The sequence below is a fragment of the Oryzias melastigma genome, unplaced genomic scaffold (assembly GCF_002922805.2).
Source record: "Oryzias melastigma strain HK-1 unplaced genomic scaffold, ASM292280v2 sc00289, whole genome shotgun sequence".
Lineage (NCBI taxonomy): Eukaryota > Metazoa > Chordata > Actinopteri > Beloniformes > Adrianichthyidae > Oryzias > Oryzias melastigma.
The window spans coordinates 118,871-138,285 of record NW_023416907.1 but is presented as its reverse complement, the minus strand read 5'-3'; the positions used below and the strand labels follow the sequence as shown (position 1 = coordinate 138,285).

Below are 19,415 nucleotides of genomic sequence, written 5' to 3'. Positions count from 1 at the left end.
TTCCTTTAATTGAACTCACCTGGTAAACTGCTGATCACAGGTTTCTGAGATTGAGTTGTGATCCAAAGAGCCCAGAAATACTTTGGTTATGTCCAAATTCCTTTACTGCTCACTATACGTTCGCCATCTGTAGTGCTGTCTGAATCTACAGTTCCAAAATCAAGTGCACTACAAATTAGGGCTGGGCGATACTGAGCATTTGGGTATCCATCTGTATATTACAGATATTGATACCAGAGAGATATAGTATTACCTTTCCATCAAACTCATTTTGACAGGTGACCTTTGACCTCCACATTCCAAAGTGATGACGTAACAATTTGATATAAAGTTTATATCCAATTGATATCAAGGTTATATCGATTTGATATCAAATTTATATAAAGTTTATATCGATTTGATAGAAAGTTTATATAAAGTTTATATAAAGTTTATATAAAGTTTATATCCAATTGATATAAAGTTTATATTGATTTGATATAAAGTTTATATAAAGTTTATATAAAGTTGTTTAAAATTGTTACGTCATCACTTTGGAATGTGGAGGTCAAAGGTCACCTGTCAAAATGAGTTTGATTGAAAGGTAATGCTATATCTCTGATACCAATATCAATATTTGCCATGAACCTCAAAATTTCAATTGTTTTTAATCGACGTGAAAAGTTTCCCTTTTTTAAAAAATACTTGATAAACATAAAAACAGAATTAGGACAATATTTTCAACTAAATAGAAAGCTCTCTATTAAAATAAAACTTCTTGAAATTAAATAAAAAGGAAGAAGGGGATGCAAAACAGTCAATGAAGCAAGTATGCTACAAAAATAAATCAAAATGTTTAACAATTGAAAAAAAAGCAACTGTTAAAAATATAAATCATTTTCAGCCTCTGAAACATTTAAATAAAACAATAAAAACAGGTGAAAAGTAACTTGCAAGAAAATAACTCAGAATAAATAGAGTGGAGATAGGGTGAACATTGCATCCCGCCTGCAGGCTCGTTCTCTGCTGAGATCTCTCAGGACTGGCAGCAGTGGTGAGGGAGTGACTCAGCTGCTCCTTGTTGCTGATAAAGAAACGTTTCCAACAAGAGTGGAAATATTGGTATCAGGAAATATCAGTATCAATCTAATACCAACTTGAGATCAAAACTATTGATATTTGGATCCACCCAGCAGTACTACTAGAGATTTCTCAGAAGAAAAAACAGTGTACATCGATGCTCACCACATTGTGGTGCAGCAGTAGGGCGGCTCACTCGTTAACGGATGATTGGAGGTTCAATTCCCGCCTTGTGTTGAAGTGTCCTTGGGGAAGACACTGAACCCCACCTTGCCTGTAGTGGCAGGTTGGGACCAGTGTTTGGCAGCAGAGCCGACATCAGTGTGTCATTCAAGAGTTTAATTAAAAAATAAAGAATTTTAGCTTTTTAACACTTACATTTACATAATAATTTAGGATGCACTATATAAGCATACAGCATTTACTATTCAAATGTCTTTTGTTCCGTCAGAGTTAGAGACGGAGCCGCTGTGCAGCACTTTACCTTTGTCCTCACTGACCTCGAGGGATGCCAGCGCTTTGGCTTTTGCCGTCTCACCAACAGCACTAACACCTGCCTGTGTATACTCAGGTACCGTTATTGAGTTCGTCTGTGTCTGTATTATCAGCACATTTTCATTTTTTTTTATTTCACTTACCTTTTTATAGTTATCTGCCGTGGTTTGAGGTGTTTTACAAACTTCTGAACAGCTTGGCTGATTACCTCTTAAAAAGACAGGTGAGTCACACCGACTTTCCGAAACAACAGCTTGGCTCCAAATTGAGACTGGCAGGACCTGCACACAATTTTTGAAACTCACAGAAAGCTTGAAGACTTTCAATGTAATAAAAGCAGATCATAACTGTCAGGGTGCATGGTTCATGATCTCTGATATTAACCCTTGCGCTATCCAAGGCATGTTAACGTTGGGAGTGGGTTCATGTAGAACCAACAAGAAAGCACAAGGGTTAAGCCACACCCATATAATTATCATCTTTCCATTTCACCAGCTTTAGGAATATGTTATTGTTTTTTTTGTTTCTCAATTCCAATTTATAGCCCCGGTAATTACATAAATACAAAACCAGATTTATGTTTATTTATAGGTTACATATTTAAAAAAATAAAGAAAAAAATGCTTCTTGGAAAATTATTTTAGGTATTTATTTAGTGTCTAAATCAAAAGTTTAACTTAAGCAAATTTTTTTTTTGGGGTGAGGGGGGGGTCAATTATTTCTGTCTTGTTTTCAGCTGAGCAAGATGGGGACATATGTGTGTATAACTGCTGTCAGACTGGGACCTGGTCCCACAGCAAGCCTCAGCCAGAGCTTGTTTTGGAGCTAAATGTTAACTATACTAACTAGACTGTTCATACTTCCTTCTCAACAGACCAATGAGATGAAGGCTCTCCTGGCATTAATCTATGAGCAGCCGATTCCAATGACAGTCGGATCCATCGCCCTGCAGATTGTGAGTCAGTCATCAACCATTTGCAAATGGAACTGTTAGTGAACATTCTGTGTGTTCTGTCAGTGCTTTTGTGAACAAAGTAAACAAACTCCACACAGTGTTGAGCTTTGCAGAAGCCCTAGTGGAGTCCAGGCCAAGTTTCAGGAACCTGCTCTGAGGCTGCAGCTATGCTGTAACAAAAGCTTTCATTGCACTAATGCCCGAGATAAAAAAAAAAGCTGTGCAGCAAACTCCAATCATGCAAGAATGCTAGTGCTTATGTGTGTAGTGTGTGTACATTCACACAGGAAAGATGACCATTCTTATTTATTTGAAACAGGTCCCTTTCTTCGTTGCTCCAGACCCTCGAAGTCTGCCCTCTATCCCTGAAAATGTGAGTACGATGAACTGAGCAGAAGTCTTACATGGTATCTGTCCACTGAAACGGAGAATTTGTGTCATTTGGGGTTACCAGAGGAACCTGACAGAGCTGATTGTGGCGGTGAATGTGGGGAGCCTCCTCCAGGTCTATGCCAGCATGCTGTTTGAGAGACGCATTCTTCTGTGTGCCCGCAAGCTGAGCACTGTAAGAACTCTGAACTATGTCCATATCATGTTAAGCTTTGGTGAAAATGCAACCCAAACACAAGCATCATATATGCTGAAGGATTCTCTGTTTGTGTACAGTTGACGGCTTGCATGCATGCACTTAGTGCACTGTTGTACCCCATGTTCTGGCAGCACATATTCATCCCTGTGCTTCCCCCACACCTTCTGGACTATTGCTGGTGAGAAGTCTGCCCGTCTGCCTGACTGTCCAGCTTGTTCATGCTTTTGACCTCAACTTGTCCTCCTGTTGCAGTGCTCCTATGCCGTATCTGATTGGAGTTCACAGCAGTCTCTTTGAGGTGAGAAAACAAAAGCAGCAGCCTACCAGGAGAGTCCTCTGCAAGTCAAACACCGCTCACTGTCTGTGCTTGTCATGCAGGGACTAAGGAACTCCGGGCTGGAGGATGTGGTGATTCTGGATGTTGATTCAAACACTGTTGAGAGCCCTTTTGATGATCTGAAGAGGATTCCTGCTAATGTGGTAAACAATTGTTTCGATTCCCCATTATTGTGTTCAATACTGGCCTGGATGGTTGATGCTATGTCCCTAGGTCATTCTTATGTTGTGGAGTCAATGCTTGTATTCTAATTGATGCTTGAGTTTAGTGTTGAATGATAAGGTGTGGGATGAACCCAAGTTTGCAGGGTGCTCAGGTGAGAGGTTCATTCCTTATTGCAGGATTGGTGTCAGGTGAAGGATTGATGCTCTGGCTCTATGTCAAATTTCTTGAGCAAAATCATTGCTTGGGTTCAAGGTCAATTCTCAAGTGCAGCCTCAATGCTAAGGTGGAAGTTCATTGTCCAGGTACAAGGTCAATGCTCAGATGCAGGGTCAATGTTTAAGTGTACTCTTGTACTCAGGTGCAGGATCATTGCTAATGTGCAGGCCTAATATAAAGGTGTAGGGTCAATGTTGGTGCAGGGTTAACTGAGTGCAGGAAACATATTCAGGAGAAAGGTTAACATGTACGTGTAGGGGTGGTGTTTGGCTGCAGGATTTGTGCTTTGGGGCTGGGATGTGACTGAGGGGTAAGGAAAAACACTTAGTTGGAGGGTCATTGCTTAAGTGCAGTGTTGAAGCTTTGGTGTAGCATCAGTGCTCACGTGTAGTAAACCTTCTGAGGTGCTGGGTCAATGTTTTAGCACATGCTTCAGTCAAGAATCAATGCTTGGATACCAAGTCAATAGAGCAACGTAGATGATTGGCTTTAAGGTGAATGCCCAGGTGTAGAGTCAAAGCTCAGTGCTTAGGTGTTGGGACAGGACTTGGATGGAAGGCCAATGTTTGGTTACTGCCTAGCTTCCAGGTCATCTTTTGGGTGGAAGGCTATTACGCATGTGCAGGGTCAATGTCTAGATGCAAGTTTATTGCTCAGGTGCAGGACTGATGCTCAGGTTTAGTTGTATAAACAGGGTATATGCTTGGGGACAAAATTAAAGCTCAGGTCCAGTGTCTAGGCTCAAATGCAAGAATCAATTTTAGATGCAGAGTTGATGCACAGGTGTAGTGTTGATGCTGAAATGCAGCATCGACGCTAATGTGCAATGACAATAATCAGTTGTAGGGTTGATGATGTGGTGCAGGATTGATCAGGTGATCAGGTATAGGGTCAATGTTAAGGATGAGGGTCAACTCTAGGTGTAGGTAGGATTTTTGGGTGCAGTGAATATACTCGATGCTGAGTTGTTGCTCAAATGTAGGGTCAACGTTTGGGTGCAGAGCCAATTCTTATAGCGAGTTGGATGCTGTAGTGCAGGGTCAATATGTGGGGGTAAAGTTGGTGTTCAGGTTTAGGGTCAATATTTAAGTGTAGGGTCAAAGTTTTGGTGCAATCTCAAAGCTCAGATGTAGGAAAAAGTCTAAGGAAATATTAGAAGTAAATATTGAAGTACAGGTTCAATGTTCAAGTAAAGGATACATGCTCAGGTGTATGGATAATACCCAACAGAAGGTCAATTATTGATTGTAGTGTCATAGCTTTGATGCAGGATTAATTCTTGTGTGTAAGGTCAAAGCTTGGGTACATGGTCAAAGCTCAGGTGCAGGGTCAATGCGTGTTTGATGTTCAGATGCTCAACTCATATTTGGATGTGGGGTCGATGGTCAGGTGTAAAGCTAACATTTATGTTACACGCTGGAATTTACGGTTGATGTTAGGTTGCAGGTCAATGTCCAAGTGAAAATTCAGTGCTTAGGGGCAGGGTCAATGCTTTGACACATGGGTGTAGAATTGATATTTTAGTTTAGAGTCAATGCTCAGTACCAGGGATTGACATGCAGGTTCAAGGTAAATTCTTAAGCTTAAGAAAAAAGCTCTGGGGTATAGCAGTGCTTGGATTCTGGGTCAATAGTGTAGGGTCAATGATCAGGTACAGAGTCAGTTCTCAGGTGTAGGTCAAAAGTTATGGTGCAGTATAAATGTTGAATTGTTGGAATAGTGCTCAGGTGGAGGACCAAATAGGCCTATAGAGGACTTGCATACCAATGATTAGACTGTCAATGTTTGGATGTAAGGTCAATGTCCAAGTGCGGGTTCAAAGTTCAGTTACAAGTTCAATGCTTAGGCGCAGAGTTCATGTTTGGTTGGAGGATCAAAACTCATGTATAGATTTGGGTGTATTGGTCCTAGCTTGTGTACAAAGTCAGTTATCAAGAGTTGGAAAAACAGTACACTGAAGTGTCAATGCTTGGATGTTTATTCAATCGCAAAGGGAAGGAGGAGTAGTGCTGAGGGTCAACTCTAGGTTGCAGGATTGATGCATGGGTGCTGGTTTAACTTTTCAGGGCAGGTTCAGTGCTCAGGTGCTAGGTTGATGATGACATGCAGAGTGGATGATAACATGTGGCATCAATACACAGGTGCAAAACCTGTGTTCAGGTAGAGGACCGATGCTCAGGTATAGGCTAAATGCTTGTATTTTGGGTTGATGATTGAGTACAGACTCAATGCTTGGATATTTTGTTGTAGGGGCGGTGTTGATTTGCATCGTCATTGCTCACAAACAGAGTCAATTTTGAGAAGTGACCTGGGGTATGATGATGCTTGGATACAGAGTTGACAAGCAGTAGGTAGTAGTTGAGGGCTGAGTTGTGCACTTGACAACAAGCTAGAGTATGTGGACATCAAAGGTTCTCTAAATTATAGAGAATCCGTGAAATGGGTTCAGCCCCCCCACCCCCACAATCTTTTTTTAATTGTGTCTTTAAGAGCCCCCCTGCAGCTGACTGATGCCCCTGAAACCCTATGTGCAGGTGACTGGGCTAAAGGTGTGTCTCAAACGTCGGGCAATGTCTACTGGCTGTTGCGTTTCTCAAGCCTTCCTGAGAGCTCAAGCACTGCTTTTTGGAGGCTACAGGGATGCTTTGCAGAAAAACCAGGTGTGTTTCTCTAACATGCATGGACGGGCCTTTGCTCTGTGACACTTGCTTACTGTGTCTTTCTTCCACTGCAGGATGGTGAGATATGTTTCAGTGAAGAGCTTTTTCTTAATCACAAGTCTGCCAGTGTAAAACCATTCCTGCAGAGCGCCATCCATCTGCAGTTTTTCAAACAGGTGAGCAGTGTCATCTGCTTGGTTTTATCAAGGCATTCCTTCAAACACATGCTTCCTAAGTTAATTAAGACCTCAATTTTCCCCTGTGAGTGAGTAATGACTCAAACCATCTCACCTCCAATCTCTTGCATGCTGCAAAATATTAGTTCATTCGTATCACCTTGTTCTCGGTGGTTCTGTTTCAGTTCATTGACAGTCGCTTGGAGTTATTGAACAAAGGGAAAGACCCGGACGATCTCTTTGAAGCATTAATAAAGCACCACAACACAACAGGTATGTTTTGGTTTGGTATTTCTGCACTTTTTCTATGGAAGTTCAACCAACAGCTTTGTCTTTATGTCATAGGAAGAGGAAAGTCATGCCAACAGTTGGTGGGCAATCTTAAGGTTAGTATATCTCAGGAACCTGAAGTAGCTCTATCCTGCCTCGCTGTGAGGTACAACAAAATGTATGTTTTTTTTTTCTGGCAGAAAGGAGGGGGGTCTCTGATCCACAACATGAAGACCAAAGCAAACGTAAGGGTTGATCTGCTTCTCAGAGGCACGTATCAGAGAGCAAATTGTTGTAATTCACGGGTTTATCATTGTCTCCTGCAGGCCAAATGGCTAACAACGTCCAGTGTGAAGAACCTGCTTGTTCACAAGGTACGCTCGTGCATGTTCATATCAGCTGATATGTCCCCCCTTTTCTGCACTGCTCATTTCTTTTTATGGTGTATGCAGAGAAACCACAATGACCCTGCCATTCACAGAGGAGGCTCTGTGTCTCACCACCGTGGACAATCTGAGTGTCTACAGAGTCGCTTGCCGATCACGCAACATTTTGGAAGGGTGAGAACTCAGAATTATCCCACAGCTGTACTGCTCTGACCTGTTGGTGTCTTGTTCGTGAGTTATAGCCCATTTAAGGTCATGGGCATTCCAAAGAGGAGTACCTGCTGGCTCCAAGAAGCCAAAATCCCCTAGATTTCTCTAGATAAATAAAGAGCTGTTGCTCAGGCATTATATTGGCCAGAATAACCCTTCTTGATCTGATACATTTTTTAACATTTTCTTGATAATCCTAATTATTTCATGAATTTTTTTTTTTTTTTATTGCGAGCTATTCGAGTTTTAAACTGACCAATCAAATGCCTCATTGAAAGCATGTGATGCCTGTTGGCCCCCACCTTAAAGGTTCAAAATGTTTGACCGATTCTCCTGAGTCTGCTATCAATAATTGGGGTTTGGACTACCAACAAGCTCATTCCTGACTGTAGTCTCCATAGAAACATTCACTCAGACTGACTCGAATCAGTCACTGGTTACTAAACTTGTCTGGCGCCACATGTCAATGTCTGTACAGCAGAAAAACTGACTTCATTTTGACAGAGCCGGAAGTGAGACATTTTCTATGGGTGATGTCAGACTCGCTTAGTCCAGTTCTCTTTTACCAACAAATTCTCATTACCCAAGTCGTCACATATTGACGTATGGTTCAGAAACCCTACTCGCAACACCCTACTAGCAACATGTTTCAGATGCATGATAACCCGTGAGACTTAAACTTTAATGGACAGAGTTAAATGGATGAAGTACTGACGATGCTCTCCTGTTGTGTTTCACTTTTATTAGTCTAGACCTCAGCGACCAGTTCACAAGAAAAGACACGAGGAAAAAAAAGAGCCTGAAGATCAATGGGACAGGTGATCTAAGTCTTTTCTAACCTTAGAAAGATAGTAAGCCCTTCACTTGTTGTCCCACGTATTTCTGCGAATCTTCCTAATCTCAATCACTTTTTAACCATTTTTGTACTTTTTAATTAACTTTTTCAGAAGGTACTTTTAATAAATCTATGCTTTACATGAGGAAGAAGCACCAATATGCAAGCATGATTATTATCAGTTTGCTTCTTCTCTGCGGCTCTCAGGGGGGTTCCGGGTCTCGAGGCTGAGATGGAACCCCATGAGAGGGAGGAGGAGGAGCAGGAAGTGCTGCTTAGTGATCTGGAGGAGCTGGACCTCCTGGGTGAGATCTTCGACACGCTCAGCTCTCATGAGCCCCGCAAGCTCTACGGCACTCGCAGCCTGGATCTGTTTGGACCGGACAGCCATGATTTCATCACAAAGGTTACTGTAATTTTTCAATTGTTAACACGATCAATGTTATTCCAGTAGATTCCGAAGGAGAAAAGTGTTAACAATTTACAGCATGTTAAAGATTTTGTGTCGGTGTGTTAAAGGGTTAACCCACCGACACCTTCTCCCACCTTCATTCCCACTATTAAACTCTGATCCATGTCTATGTTCACCAGCGCCCCCCTGACAGCCCAAGCCAGCAGAGTCTGTCCATGTCCATCAATGGCAGCCTGTACAGCTGGAACCTGGACTCCACAGAGGATTCTGATCCTGAGGCAGACTTCAGCCTGCAGGAGGAGGAGAAGGCAGACAGCGAGGAAAACGCAGGAATAAAGGACGTTATCAACTCTAAAGAGGAGGAGGAGGAGAAGGAGGAGGTGGTGGAGGTGGAGGGTGGGGTAAATGTCACAGGTTTAGAGAACGATCAAGAAAATGAAGGAGACCAGGCGTGGGGGGGTGACGGCGTCAGTGAGAGGGCAGAACAGGAGGAGGAGGAGGCAATAAAGCAGACAGACGATGAAGAGAAACAAGAAGATGAGGAAGAAAGCCAGGAGACGATGACTGAAGGAGGCATGTGCGAGAGCCCCGAGCCCCCCGCCCCGACAGAAAAAGACGAAAGTGCACCAGAGTGCACCATCGCCCCCCCAAAGGTCATGTCCGCTGTGGCTCGCTTCCAGTCTCAACCCCCCACCAGGCCAAACTTCCAGCTGAGGCCCATGAGCAAGACCCTGTGTGAGGCTGCAGCTCAAAGTGGAGGGGGGACGCAGCCGCCTGAGGAGGACTCCTGCGTCTCCCTCAGTGTGTCTGAGCTGAAGAAAAGGTTTGAGGCTTGAAGGAGGAACCACACACCCCCAGGGAGTAAGCAAAGCCCCAACTTCTGTTCCTGAACTTGAATCAAGAAAGTGTCAAATGTTGCTGTTCCTTCAAACACCCCCAAAGACTGGACGTAAAAGGGAGCAATTTCCTATTATCTTTAGAGTTTTAAAGTCTGATTTTACACCAAAAATAAATGTATGTACAGTCTGGGTTAAAGGTTACTTTATGATTTTTGTCTTTCTTTACCCGATGTCCTGTTCGGACAGACAGTAACTGAACAATTTGTTGTGGACAATTTCATTTTAACTTTAATTTTAGATATACCATTTAACTTTTAGTTTATTTTCTTCAAGTTCAAGACCAGAGGGGAAAGGAAAAAAAAGATTTAGGAAGCAAAGTTTAAAAAAAACGTGGTAAAAGAGAAAAAACCAAGAAGAGAAGGGAAACAAATAAAGGCAGAGTACAGAAAACAAAAATTCAATCAATCTTCATTTATACTTTTACACCCAGTAACACAACATGATGTACACCAGAATAAATAACATAACTTAAAAAAATAGCATTACCTGTGATAATGGTGGTGTGAATGATTTTTGATGAAAATGATGCAATTTACTTTCATTTCTGAAGGGATCTGCTGAAAATGCTAAATCTAGTTGCAAAATATTAAATCTGCTAAGACTCTAAATGTTATTAAAGAACTATAAAAGAGCGCCAAAATTGACCTAAATTTTAAAAAAAAAACTTGTAAAAATTCTTAAAAATCCCTAATACATGCCAATTTAGCAAAAAATATTTGGTGTGTTGCTTAAAGATGAACTAAACTCTAAATCAGCCCAAAAACCTTAATAGATGCCAATTAGCCCTCATTGCTTAAAAACTTGCTAAACTCCAAAATAGCCTTAAAATTCCTCAGTAAACTAAATTTGTCAAAAACGTTAGCATGTTGCTAAAAGAGATTCTAATTTAGAGATTGATTAGACAGATTATTGAGCTGGTTTTTGGGATTTAAAATACATCTGGATCAGACTTTTTAAGGAATCCATAGACTGATCTGACACGTGGTTATTTGGGTTCGTATGTGACCACACCACTCCACATCCCCATCACTGTTCTGCCTATGGTCACACAGGCCACAACACACGTACTGTAAGAGCCAACCAGAAGTGAAAGTTGTGTGATTAGGAGTAGGAAGGTCTGAAGTGAGGTTTTCAGACACAGAGAAGGAAAGATTTTAGCTTAGATGTTACAGACAGCAGCGTGTTGGAAGGTTAACCTACTGAAAAAAACCTCTGACAATTGTAATAAATGTTCCAGTTTTCTGCATCTCACAACTACTTTAGTACCTAATATGAGCAGAAAACCCACAACATTTCACTGTAAACTTGAACCGCATCTACTAGCTCGTACTTCCTCACTGGGATGATGAGTTTCCATTGATTATTAAATTGATAATACATTTGCCTAAATTAGAAAAAACTCACATTTATCCAAAAATAAAACACATTTTTGTGTAGTGGAGGTGGTTTTGAGACCTTTCGAAATTAGAATATTTTGCAAAACTGCAATGGAAACACTTTTTTCAAATTAAGTGAATCACGTGACCAACAACCACATACCGCCCGGGCGCCATGAGAAATCCCTCAGCGTCTTAACAGCTCATCAAATGTTGAGCGTCATGTGGAATTGTTGGATGCAATCCTATCTCTGTAAAATCACCAACCAGGATTTCCCCAAATCGCTTAATCCATAGCCCCTCCCACGTAGCTCGCTGCTCCCCGGCCTGAATAAGACGTCTCCTTTGACAATGAGTGCTGATGCCGAGGCAGGAATCTGAATGTATCTGCTGTAAATCGAAGTATTGTTTACATCAGTCGCCGTGTCTTTCAATGAGTCATCAGGTGAGTTACGATGGAGTATTAGGGCCACCAAAAAAAAAAAAAGTAATATTACGACTTTAAATCTCGTAAATTTATGAGTTTTTTTCTCATAAATTTATTAAAGTTGAAGGGAGCTTACAGTCCAGCGAATGAACGCCGTGAGCTGAAGCAGACCGACTAAACTATGAAAAGAGTCTTAGATTTCAACAGGTAAACTTACTGTTTAAAATGTTACAGATGTTTGGAAGTTACTTCGTCTGATTTACAGTTTATGAATGTTTTATTCATTGCAGCTTGCGGGATCTCTGCACATCCCATTCATGAAGCCTTTCATATCCTCTCAGCTGTCTACTTCCAGACATTTCTTCCTGCACGAAGGACAAGATCTTCCATCAGAAGAGGCCTTGTTTTCGGAATTATCAATGTTCTTGTGCCAACATAACAGACTATTGTCATTCCTCGTGGTGGTTTAGTGTTGAAACGGGACGTTTCATTTGGAGAAGGGGATGTCCGGAGCTCTGTTTACGTTCTCCAACGTTGGTTCTTTTCTCATTAATTTAAGACTTTTAATCTCGTAAATTTACGATTTTTTTTCTCTAAAATTTACAACTTTAAGTCTTGTAGATTTACAGGTTTTTTTGTAAATTTATCGCTTTAAATCTGGTAAATTTACTTGATTAAGTCATAAATTTAACCTATGACTGTTAAAGTCATAAATATACGACTTTATTCTCATAATTTCTCGTAAATTTACGAGATTTAAATTCATAATTTTTAAAAATAAAAATTTCTTTGTAAAGTGCTCTTAATACTCCGTCGTAGGTTTGGGTTTATTCGCATAATTATAATTTAATAGAAAATGTCTGGGTTTTTTTTTACATTTCTTGAATTTTGATGAAGTTTTACTCACGTGTTATTGAAAACCAGCCAGTGATCCTTAAACCACAGACATAAAAAGCGTCAGTGGTGAAAGAGGCATACGTGAGTCAGAACCACAGTTTGGTCTTGTTTTATTACAGGGAAGAACAGTAAGATCACAGAGTAATCTGCAGAACACTGAAAAGTGCAGGGCAGTAAATGTCTCCGAACACAGAAAATGACATATCTTTAGAGTAAGTGTGTACTGAAGCTGTCTATGATAGATTTGTATAGAGAGGCAGAATAACATTCAAGACTTCAGACATAATCAACTTCAGAGCGAGCACATTTCAGCATGTGGCTCCAGTTAGAACTCTTCTTACAGATGGATGGATCTAAGTGAAGCATTTAATAACAGTTTGTTTTTCTGTTTGAGATTAAAACAAAACATATATTTATATTGTGTTTTATGGAAGTGTTTACTGGTTTATAAACAGAATCTTCAGAGAATATAAGACATTTTATTGAGTATACATTTTTCCATTCACAAATCTGACATGAACATCAGCATACATGTAATACCATCACAGATGATCCTCAGTTTCATAAACTAAATACTGTACATTATAGCATTTAGAGGTTGGAGCCCGGCAGCCCCTCCCTCAGTAACAGGAAGTCCTCAGATCAGCCGTTCCTCTTTGGGTAGCGGTAGGCCCGGCCTCTCCGGCCGCGACTGCTTCTTCTCCTCCGCGCTTGGCTGGTATGTTCCCTCCATTTTCCTTTTCTTCCGGATGATGCACAGCAGCAGCAGTAACGTCAGCGTGAGCACGGAAGCCGCTGCACAGGTGAACGCCGGCGAGGAGGGCGAGGCCAACACCATGCTGACACTGAGGACGGAGAGAGCGGTCAGATATGGAAAACAAGTAATCTCTGGAGCGGTTACAGACAATTGAATCTTAAGACACGGACACACTTGGTATGCGAGGCATGTTCAAGAATGTGCTATTAAACATGAGAATAGCCTATGGTGTTCACACTAGATGAGCAGGGAGGGGCTTCTTTTTTTGCAACTAGGGCTGCCACAAACGATGATTGTAATAGTGGACTAATCACTGATTATTTTTTTATGATTAGTTGACTAATCAGGTCATTCACAAACTGGAGGTAAAGCACACAACTAAGCATCATTAGCTTTAAACGAACTAAAAACTAGATATGTAGAATTACCCATAATAATGCTAGTGTGAATGCAGTAAGCTGAATTCGTTGAAGATGCTAGTGCTGATACCTGAAGATGCTCAATATGATAGCTAAAAACGCTAAAGTTGAGAGCTGAAAATGGGGAAGCTGATAGCCAGAAAAAAATTAAAAAAAATCCTAAATTAGCCAAAATAGCTAGCATGTAGCTGAAATATTAGCTAAACTCCAAATTAGCCTAAAAAAATGAAAAAAATCTAAATTATCCAAATTAGCTGACATTTAAGCTAAACTCAAAATTAGCCCAAAAACTGAAAAAAAAATTCAAAATTAGTCAAAATAACTAGCATGCAGCTGAATTATTAGCTAAACTCCAAAATAGCCTAAAAAAAAGAAATCCTAAATTAGCCAAAATAGCTAGCATGTAGCTTAATTACTAGCTAAACTCCAAAATAGCCTAAAAAAACTTAATAAATCCATATAATATAAAGTAACAACTAATCAACTATTAAATTAGTCGTTGACTATTTTAATAGTCGATTAGTCGACTAATTGTGGCAGCCCTATTTGCAACTGTAGACTAATGCATGTCCACCACCTACAGTTGGAAGAGGCTTGATGCAAAATGTTAGTGATAAAACTCTTGTGACTCTTGCTCCAGGCTTTTTCTTTCACAGCTCTATTCTGACATATGAAAGACTTTGCATCATGTCAGTTTGGCCAGTAACAAGCCATAGTTATTCATTTCTCCTCCATGATCAATTTTCAAACGGTTGGCACTTCTGTGAATCAAAAGGACACTATCCAAAAGTCACTACCAAAGTCCCTGACTGGTCTAAGTTCAACCTGATTTAACTTTCAATGTGCATTTCATGGCAGTGCATTTTCTATGTAGAGACCGAAAATGGTTGTAGAACCTTGCAAAGCGAAATGTGATCACAAGTTTGGAATGCAGAGAATTTTATAATTGTGGTTTGTGCCAGGCTGGAATTCTATGACACAGAGTGTTTCGTATATCGGAATAGAGCTGTGAAAGAGAAAGTCTGGAGCAAGATTCACCAGATTGGCACTACTTTGACAATTCTAATCAAGCCTCTTCCAACTGTAGGTGGCGAACATGCGCTAGTAAACAGTAGAAAAGAAGAGGAATCCCCTCCATGCGTGTCCCTATAAAAAGACGTTCCTCTACTGGTTCAGAAACCACCACCACCACGTTCTTGACTCCATGACCTAACCTATGAGGGCAGAATCTGGACTCATCTTTGAACTTAACTTGCATTTTCATGTTCTGGTTCAAGTGTAACACACATCAGCGATCCTGACAGTGAAGGACCATCATGGTCTCCTGCAGCTCTTCAGGACCGCCTCCTGTTGCTCTGGATTGTCTGGGCAGACAACTGTCAGCCAGATTGCTCAACAAACCGCCACTGTGAACTTAGAAGACACTAAAGTGCTGACAAGGGAAGGAAACCAACTTCTTGGAACAAATAGTCTGGAGCATAATAAATGGTACAACCCAAACTTTCAGCTCTGCTGCCCTCTAGGGTGTGTTCTTACAAATGTGGCTCTATTAGAAAAAGAAGACAGTAAGACTTACCAGCAGTAGGAGATTTACACTACTCACAACAAGCTAGAGGTATTGTGAAAACTCAAGAGAATGCGATATATAATGTGTTTCCCTTGACAGATTTTCAGGATAGAGGTAACTGTATTGAGGTGATAGATGCACCTCAGTTAGTGTTTTCCACATAATGGTCAAACTGTATACAGTGTGTCTTATTTATTGGGGACAAGACCAAACAATTTTAAAAGAAAAACCTTTTCAATATTTTGTGGATATAAAAATAAAATTTTGCCAGCAAGTCATTCCAAATATATCAAATAATCAGCCATGAACACACAACTCTTAATGGATGAGCAGCGCAACCTGGCCATAACACGCCTTGGTGTTGCTAGTAGACAGTCAGATGTTGCAGGTGAACTGGATAAATCTCAAAGTCTCATCAGTAGACTTTCATCAAGACACAACTACTAGCAGAGTTTGAGACAGAACCAGCAGAGGAGTTCCGCGAGTGACAGTCCACAACCATCACCAGTACCAGGCCTGTTTACCAGATGATCTGGTACTAAGGCTGCCACAAACTACTACTTTATTAGTCGACTAATCACCAACTATTTTTTCAGATTAGTCCACTATTCAGGTCAATTGCAAAGTGGATGTAAAGCACACATCTTAACCATCATTAGGTTTAAACTAACTAAAAATAAAGATAATTAAGATGATAGTTTATCAAACTTTTAATGAATCTTGCAGCCTCTTTCCTTCATTAGTTTCTGTTATTAAAATTAGATTAAATCAAATGGTAGATAGGATAAAGAATATACTATCTATCAAACTCGTTTTGACAGGTGCCCCACCCCTCAAGATGAGGTAATAATACTATCAATTTTACATATAAAGGGTATATAGGGTCAAAGGTCACCTGTCAAAATAAGTTTCATGGAAAGTATACTCTCCATCTCTCTAATAAGGTCGGCATCTAAAACAAGGAACTATTTTTCACAAAAGATAAAGTTTTGGTCACACCGACTCAAATATTTAAAAAGGTGCATTTTTTTGGTACTAAACATTTGCAAGTTTTTTCAACTTTACTACACTCCGACTCCAAATATTTTAAAGTAACGACTAATCGACTATTGAATTAGTCATCGACTATTTTAATAGTCGATTAGTCGACTAATTGTGGCAGCACTATCTGGTACTAGGGTTTCCAGAAAGACCATTCACAACCGACTCCACCACTTTGACTTGAATGACAGACTAGTGTTTTAGGTGACTCCACTGACACCAAGACACCATGAACGTTCACAGTGGGCAAAAGACCATGTGACCTGGACAATGCAGCAATGGTCTACTGTTCACTGATGAGTGTCGGGTCACCTTGCAAAGAAATAATGGTCGTCAGCGTTGCTGGAGAAGGTGAGGTGAGCGATACACTGAGATCAACATGGTCTCTTTGGTGGAGGAGCAGCAAGAGTCTGGGCAAGCATCACCAGTCAGCGCTAAACCAATTTGGTTAAAATAGAGACCCAGTCATTGCACATTATTTCCTCAGAGTCATCAATAAACCGTCATCACACCCCCAACTTTATGTTCATGGATGATAATGCTGCAACACATTGTATTAGAATAGCACAGCTGGACTTCAGGAAGTTGGAGTGCCTCAAATGGTATGGCCAAAAATGTCCCCTGACCTGAACCCATAGAGCACATCTGGGACCAGCTGAAGCAGAGACTGGATGATCGTAGCCCACCCCCAAGTGACCTGCCAGAACTACCTGTAGCACTTGTTACAGAGAGGAACACACTATCTCGGAACATCATGAGGATAGTGAGCAACACAAGTTGCTGTCAATGAGGGAAACGTTGGATATACCTGCTATTGACATGGACATGGTCCATTTTTTTGGGGGGTAGATAAATATCAAACTAATAAAAAATGTGTTTGTTGTTCATTTAAATTTAGACCAAATAGAAAAACCACTGGTGTAAATAACAGTATTTATTGTGAGAAGTGTACTGAATGGAATGTTTTAAATATAAAAGGATATATCTCTCACAAATATAGGTTCTAACTTTTAAGATATCATTTAAGTTTATCTGGTTAAAACAATCTATCTATATTTCATAAACTGAAAGATTTTTGGGAGGAGGCAGGAGAGCAAACCAACTCTACAGAAGACCCATGAACCATAAAAAATAAAACAGTTCAATAGTTTCTGGGGAAAAGTGTTGGAGATTGTGAGGTCAGTTTACCTGATAATGAAGTCTTCGAACCGCTCTTGAACGCAACACTGTTCAGAATAGTGACAACATCAGGCAGGTGGAGGTAAACTGAAGTGCTCCTCAGCTGTTTCAGGAAGGAGAGTTCTGGTTCTCTGACACACCTGAGAGTTCAGGTGTGTTCGTTCCACTTTCTGTTCCTTCACCAGAACTTTGTCCCAAACACTCACAGGAAATCTTCCTCTTCCTCACCAGGGGCCACGTTCAGCTGGGTCGCTGACACCCCCCTCCCCCCAAACCGCGGGGTTTCCAAGACGTCCGTGGAGGCTGGAGCGCGTGCACTCACCGTCTCGCGCGGACCTTTCCTCTGCTTACATTCCCTCCCCCGCAGGCGCAGACATGCGTGCGGAGTGACCTGCCGCACCTGTTTTTCAGGTTCTGTAGACGAAGCCACGCACGCGCTCAGGGCTGTCTGACGGCGCGGCTTCCTTTCTCATGGGAGGGGGGTGAAGGGGGCACGAGCCAATAGATCCACCTGTCAGTCTGTGGCGTGCTTCCACGCTGAGAAGGAAGCGCTTCACCTGGGTGACTCACCTGAGCACGTGATCATCTGAGCCAACCGCAACATCCTGTGAAACCGAAGCTGCACCGCCCCCACGTGATCTTCATCATATCTTCTAACTTTCACTACGGACGGACGTCCCAAAACATACAGGGTCCAGGGTGAACCCTGCCTTCACCCACAAGTGGCCAGGTTAGTCCCCAGCACCACCGTGACCCCAAAAAGGACAAACAGGGTTTAGAAAATGAATGGATGGAAAAAGCAGAGTATTACAGTTATTTATATACAGTAAATTTAAATTTAGAGTTTAAGTAAAAGAGATATGGACGATGGGGTATCAGGTTGTGAAATGATCTTTAACCACAAATCAAATGCAGATGCAGTTTAAAAAAATGTTAAAAATATAATATTCCAAAAATAAAAACAATAAGAAATGTTGATCATTCTGTCAACCTTTTGAGTTTATCTAATGTATCCAGACTAAAGAATCGTATGTTCGCTCTCTGTTGTATTTTTTTCTTTGTTTGAGAAAGGAGGGAAAAAAAATGCATTTTATTAATTAAGTAAAAGATTCAGAAAAACTATATTTTCTTCTTTCTGTTCCCCTTTTATTGATGCCCCCAAAAAACAAGTGTTTTTAATTGTTCTGTTTAGGTGCCCGATAAATCACAAAAACCTCCTAGTGAGAAATCTGATTATCAAAACATACACGTCTTCAATGTCTTCCACACAGTTAGGATAGATACACCAACCTCCACTTGCATATGTAGGTTCCATCCAGGAATGAGAGGTCTAGTTTCCCAATGTTGATCAAACTCAAAGACCAGCTTAGGATGGAAGAGTGCAGGCTTAGAAGGGATGCCAGGAGAAAAGCCTTCTGTGACACAGCAAGTGCAGGAAGAGAGTTGGTTTTGTCTACTCCCCCTGGGCCTCAACTTTGAAGCATTGTTCAACAGACAGATCATTTATTCATGGTGGTTTTTGAAAGCTTCCAGCATCACCTGGCTTCCAAGCCTGTGGTAGATCTGTTTCAAGAGCTTAATGATGTGTAACCTCTGTAATCTCTGGATCTGAGCGCTCTATTCTTATGCAGATTTTAGTGGTTACACATTACATCATCATCCACTGCTGTTTCATTTTCATTTATTTTAGTATTTAACATTTTCTCCATACTAAACCAACATCCCATTTTTTTCTTGTTGAACTATACAGCACTATCTTAATGCTCATCAGACAGGGGCCAGTGTGGAAATGTTTGTCTGTCCCACATCCTTTTCACTGTGCTGAATCCAACAGCTGACGTCAGGGATTATGTTTTTACCTACTGTACACACTGCTGTATTCACACTCTTGTATGCATTAAATCGTTTGGGTTTGGGTCAATGTACCGTGTAAATTTACTGCATGGTCATAGTTATTTCTTTTGGTATTGTGATTTTTCTAGAGAGACTTTTTCCAATTCATTTATTGATTATTTATAACAATGACATTAAAGTTGTTACTCTATTCTAGAGAGTGTGAACCCATACACGCAGTGCCTGAACAGGAAT

The 19,415-nt window shown here is 40.8% G+C and overlaps 1 protein-coding gene and 1 long non-coding RNA gene across 2 annotated transcripts in view; one reads left to right on the top strand and one right to left on the bottom strand.

The window, feature by feature from the left end:
- si:dkey-76b14.2 (DENN domain-containing protein 1B) overlaps window positions 1-10,243 on the top strand; it is a gene marked incomplete at its 5' end in the record, with an annotated part of 13,127 nt that extends 2,884 nt beyond the window's left edge. The window contains 18 exon segments of the mRNA XM_024263578.2: window positions 1,511-1,630; window positions 1,708-1,777; window positions 2,429-2,509; window positions 2,829-2,882; window positions 2,964-3,074; window positions 3,176-3,276; window positions 3,351-3,396; window positions 3,477-3,578; window positions 6,351-6,476; window positions 6,551-6,652; window positions 6,838-6,925; window positions 6,998-7,038; window positions 7,123-7,167; window positions 7,249-7,296; window positions 7,375-7,482; window positions 8,266-8,336; window positions 8,561-8,759; window positions 8,945-10,243. Coding sequence (XP_024119346.1) covers window positions 1,511-1,630; window positions 1,708-1,777; window positions 2,429-2,509; window positions 2,829-2,882; window positions 2,964-3,074; window positions 3,176-3,276; window positions 3,351-3,396; window positions 3,477-3,578; window positions 6,351-6,476; window positions 6,551-6,652; window positions 6,838-6,925; window positions 6,998-7,038; window positions 7,123-7,167; window positions 7,249-7,296; window positions 7,375-7,482; window positions 8,266-8,336; window positions 8,561-8,759; window positions 8,945-9,601 — 2,170 coding nt within the window.
- Window positions 10,244-12,457: 2,214 nt separating this feature from the next.
- Window positions 12,458-17,891, bottom strand: LOC112140589. Its single transcript, XR_002918213.2, has 2 exons — window positions 17,337-17,891; window positions 12,458-13,209 (listed from the first exon to the last, which is right to left on the bottom strand). It is a non-coding gene; the product is annotated as an uncharacterized LOC112140589 (long non-coding RNA).
- Between the last annotated feature and the right edge of the window lie 1,524 nt (window positions 17,892-19,415).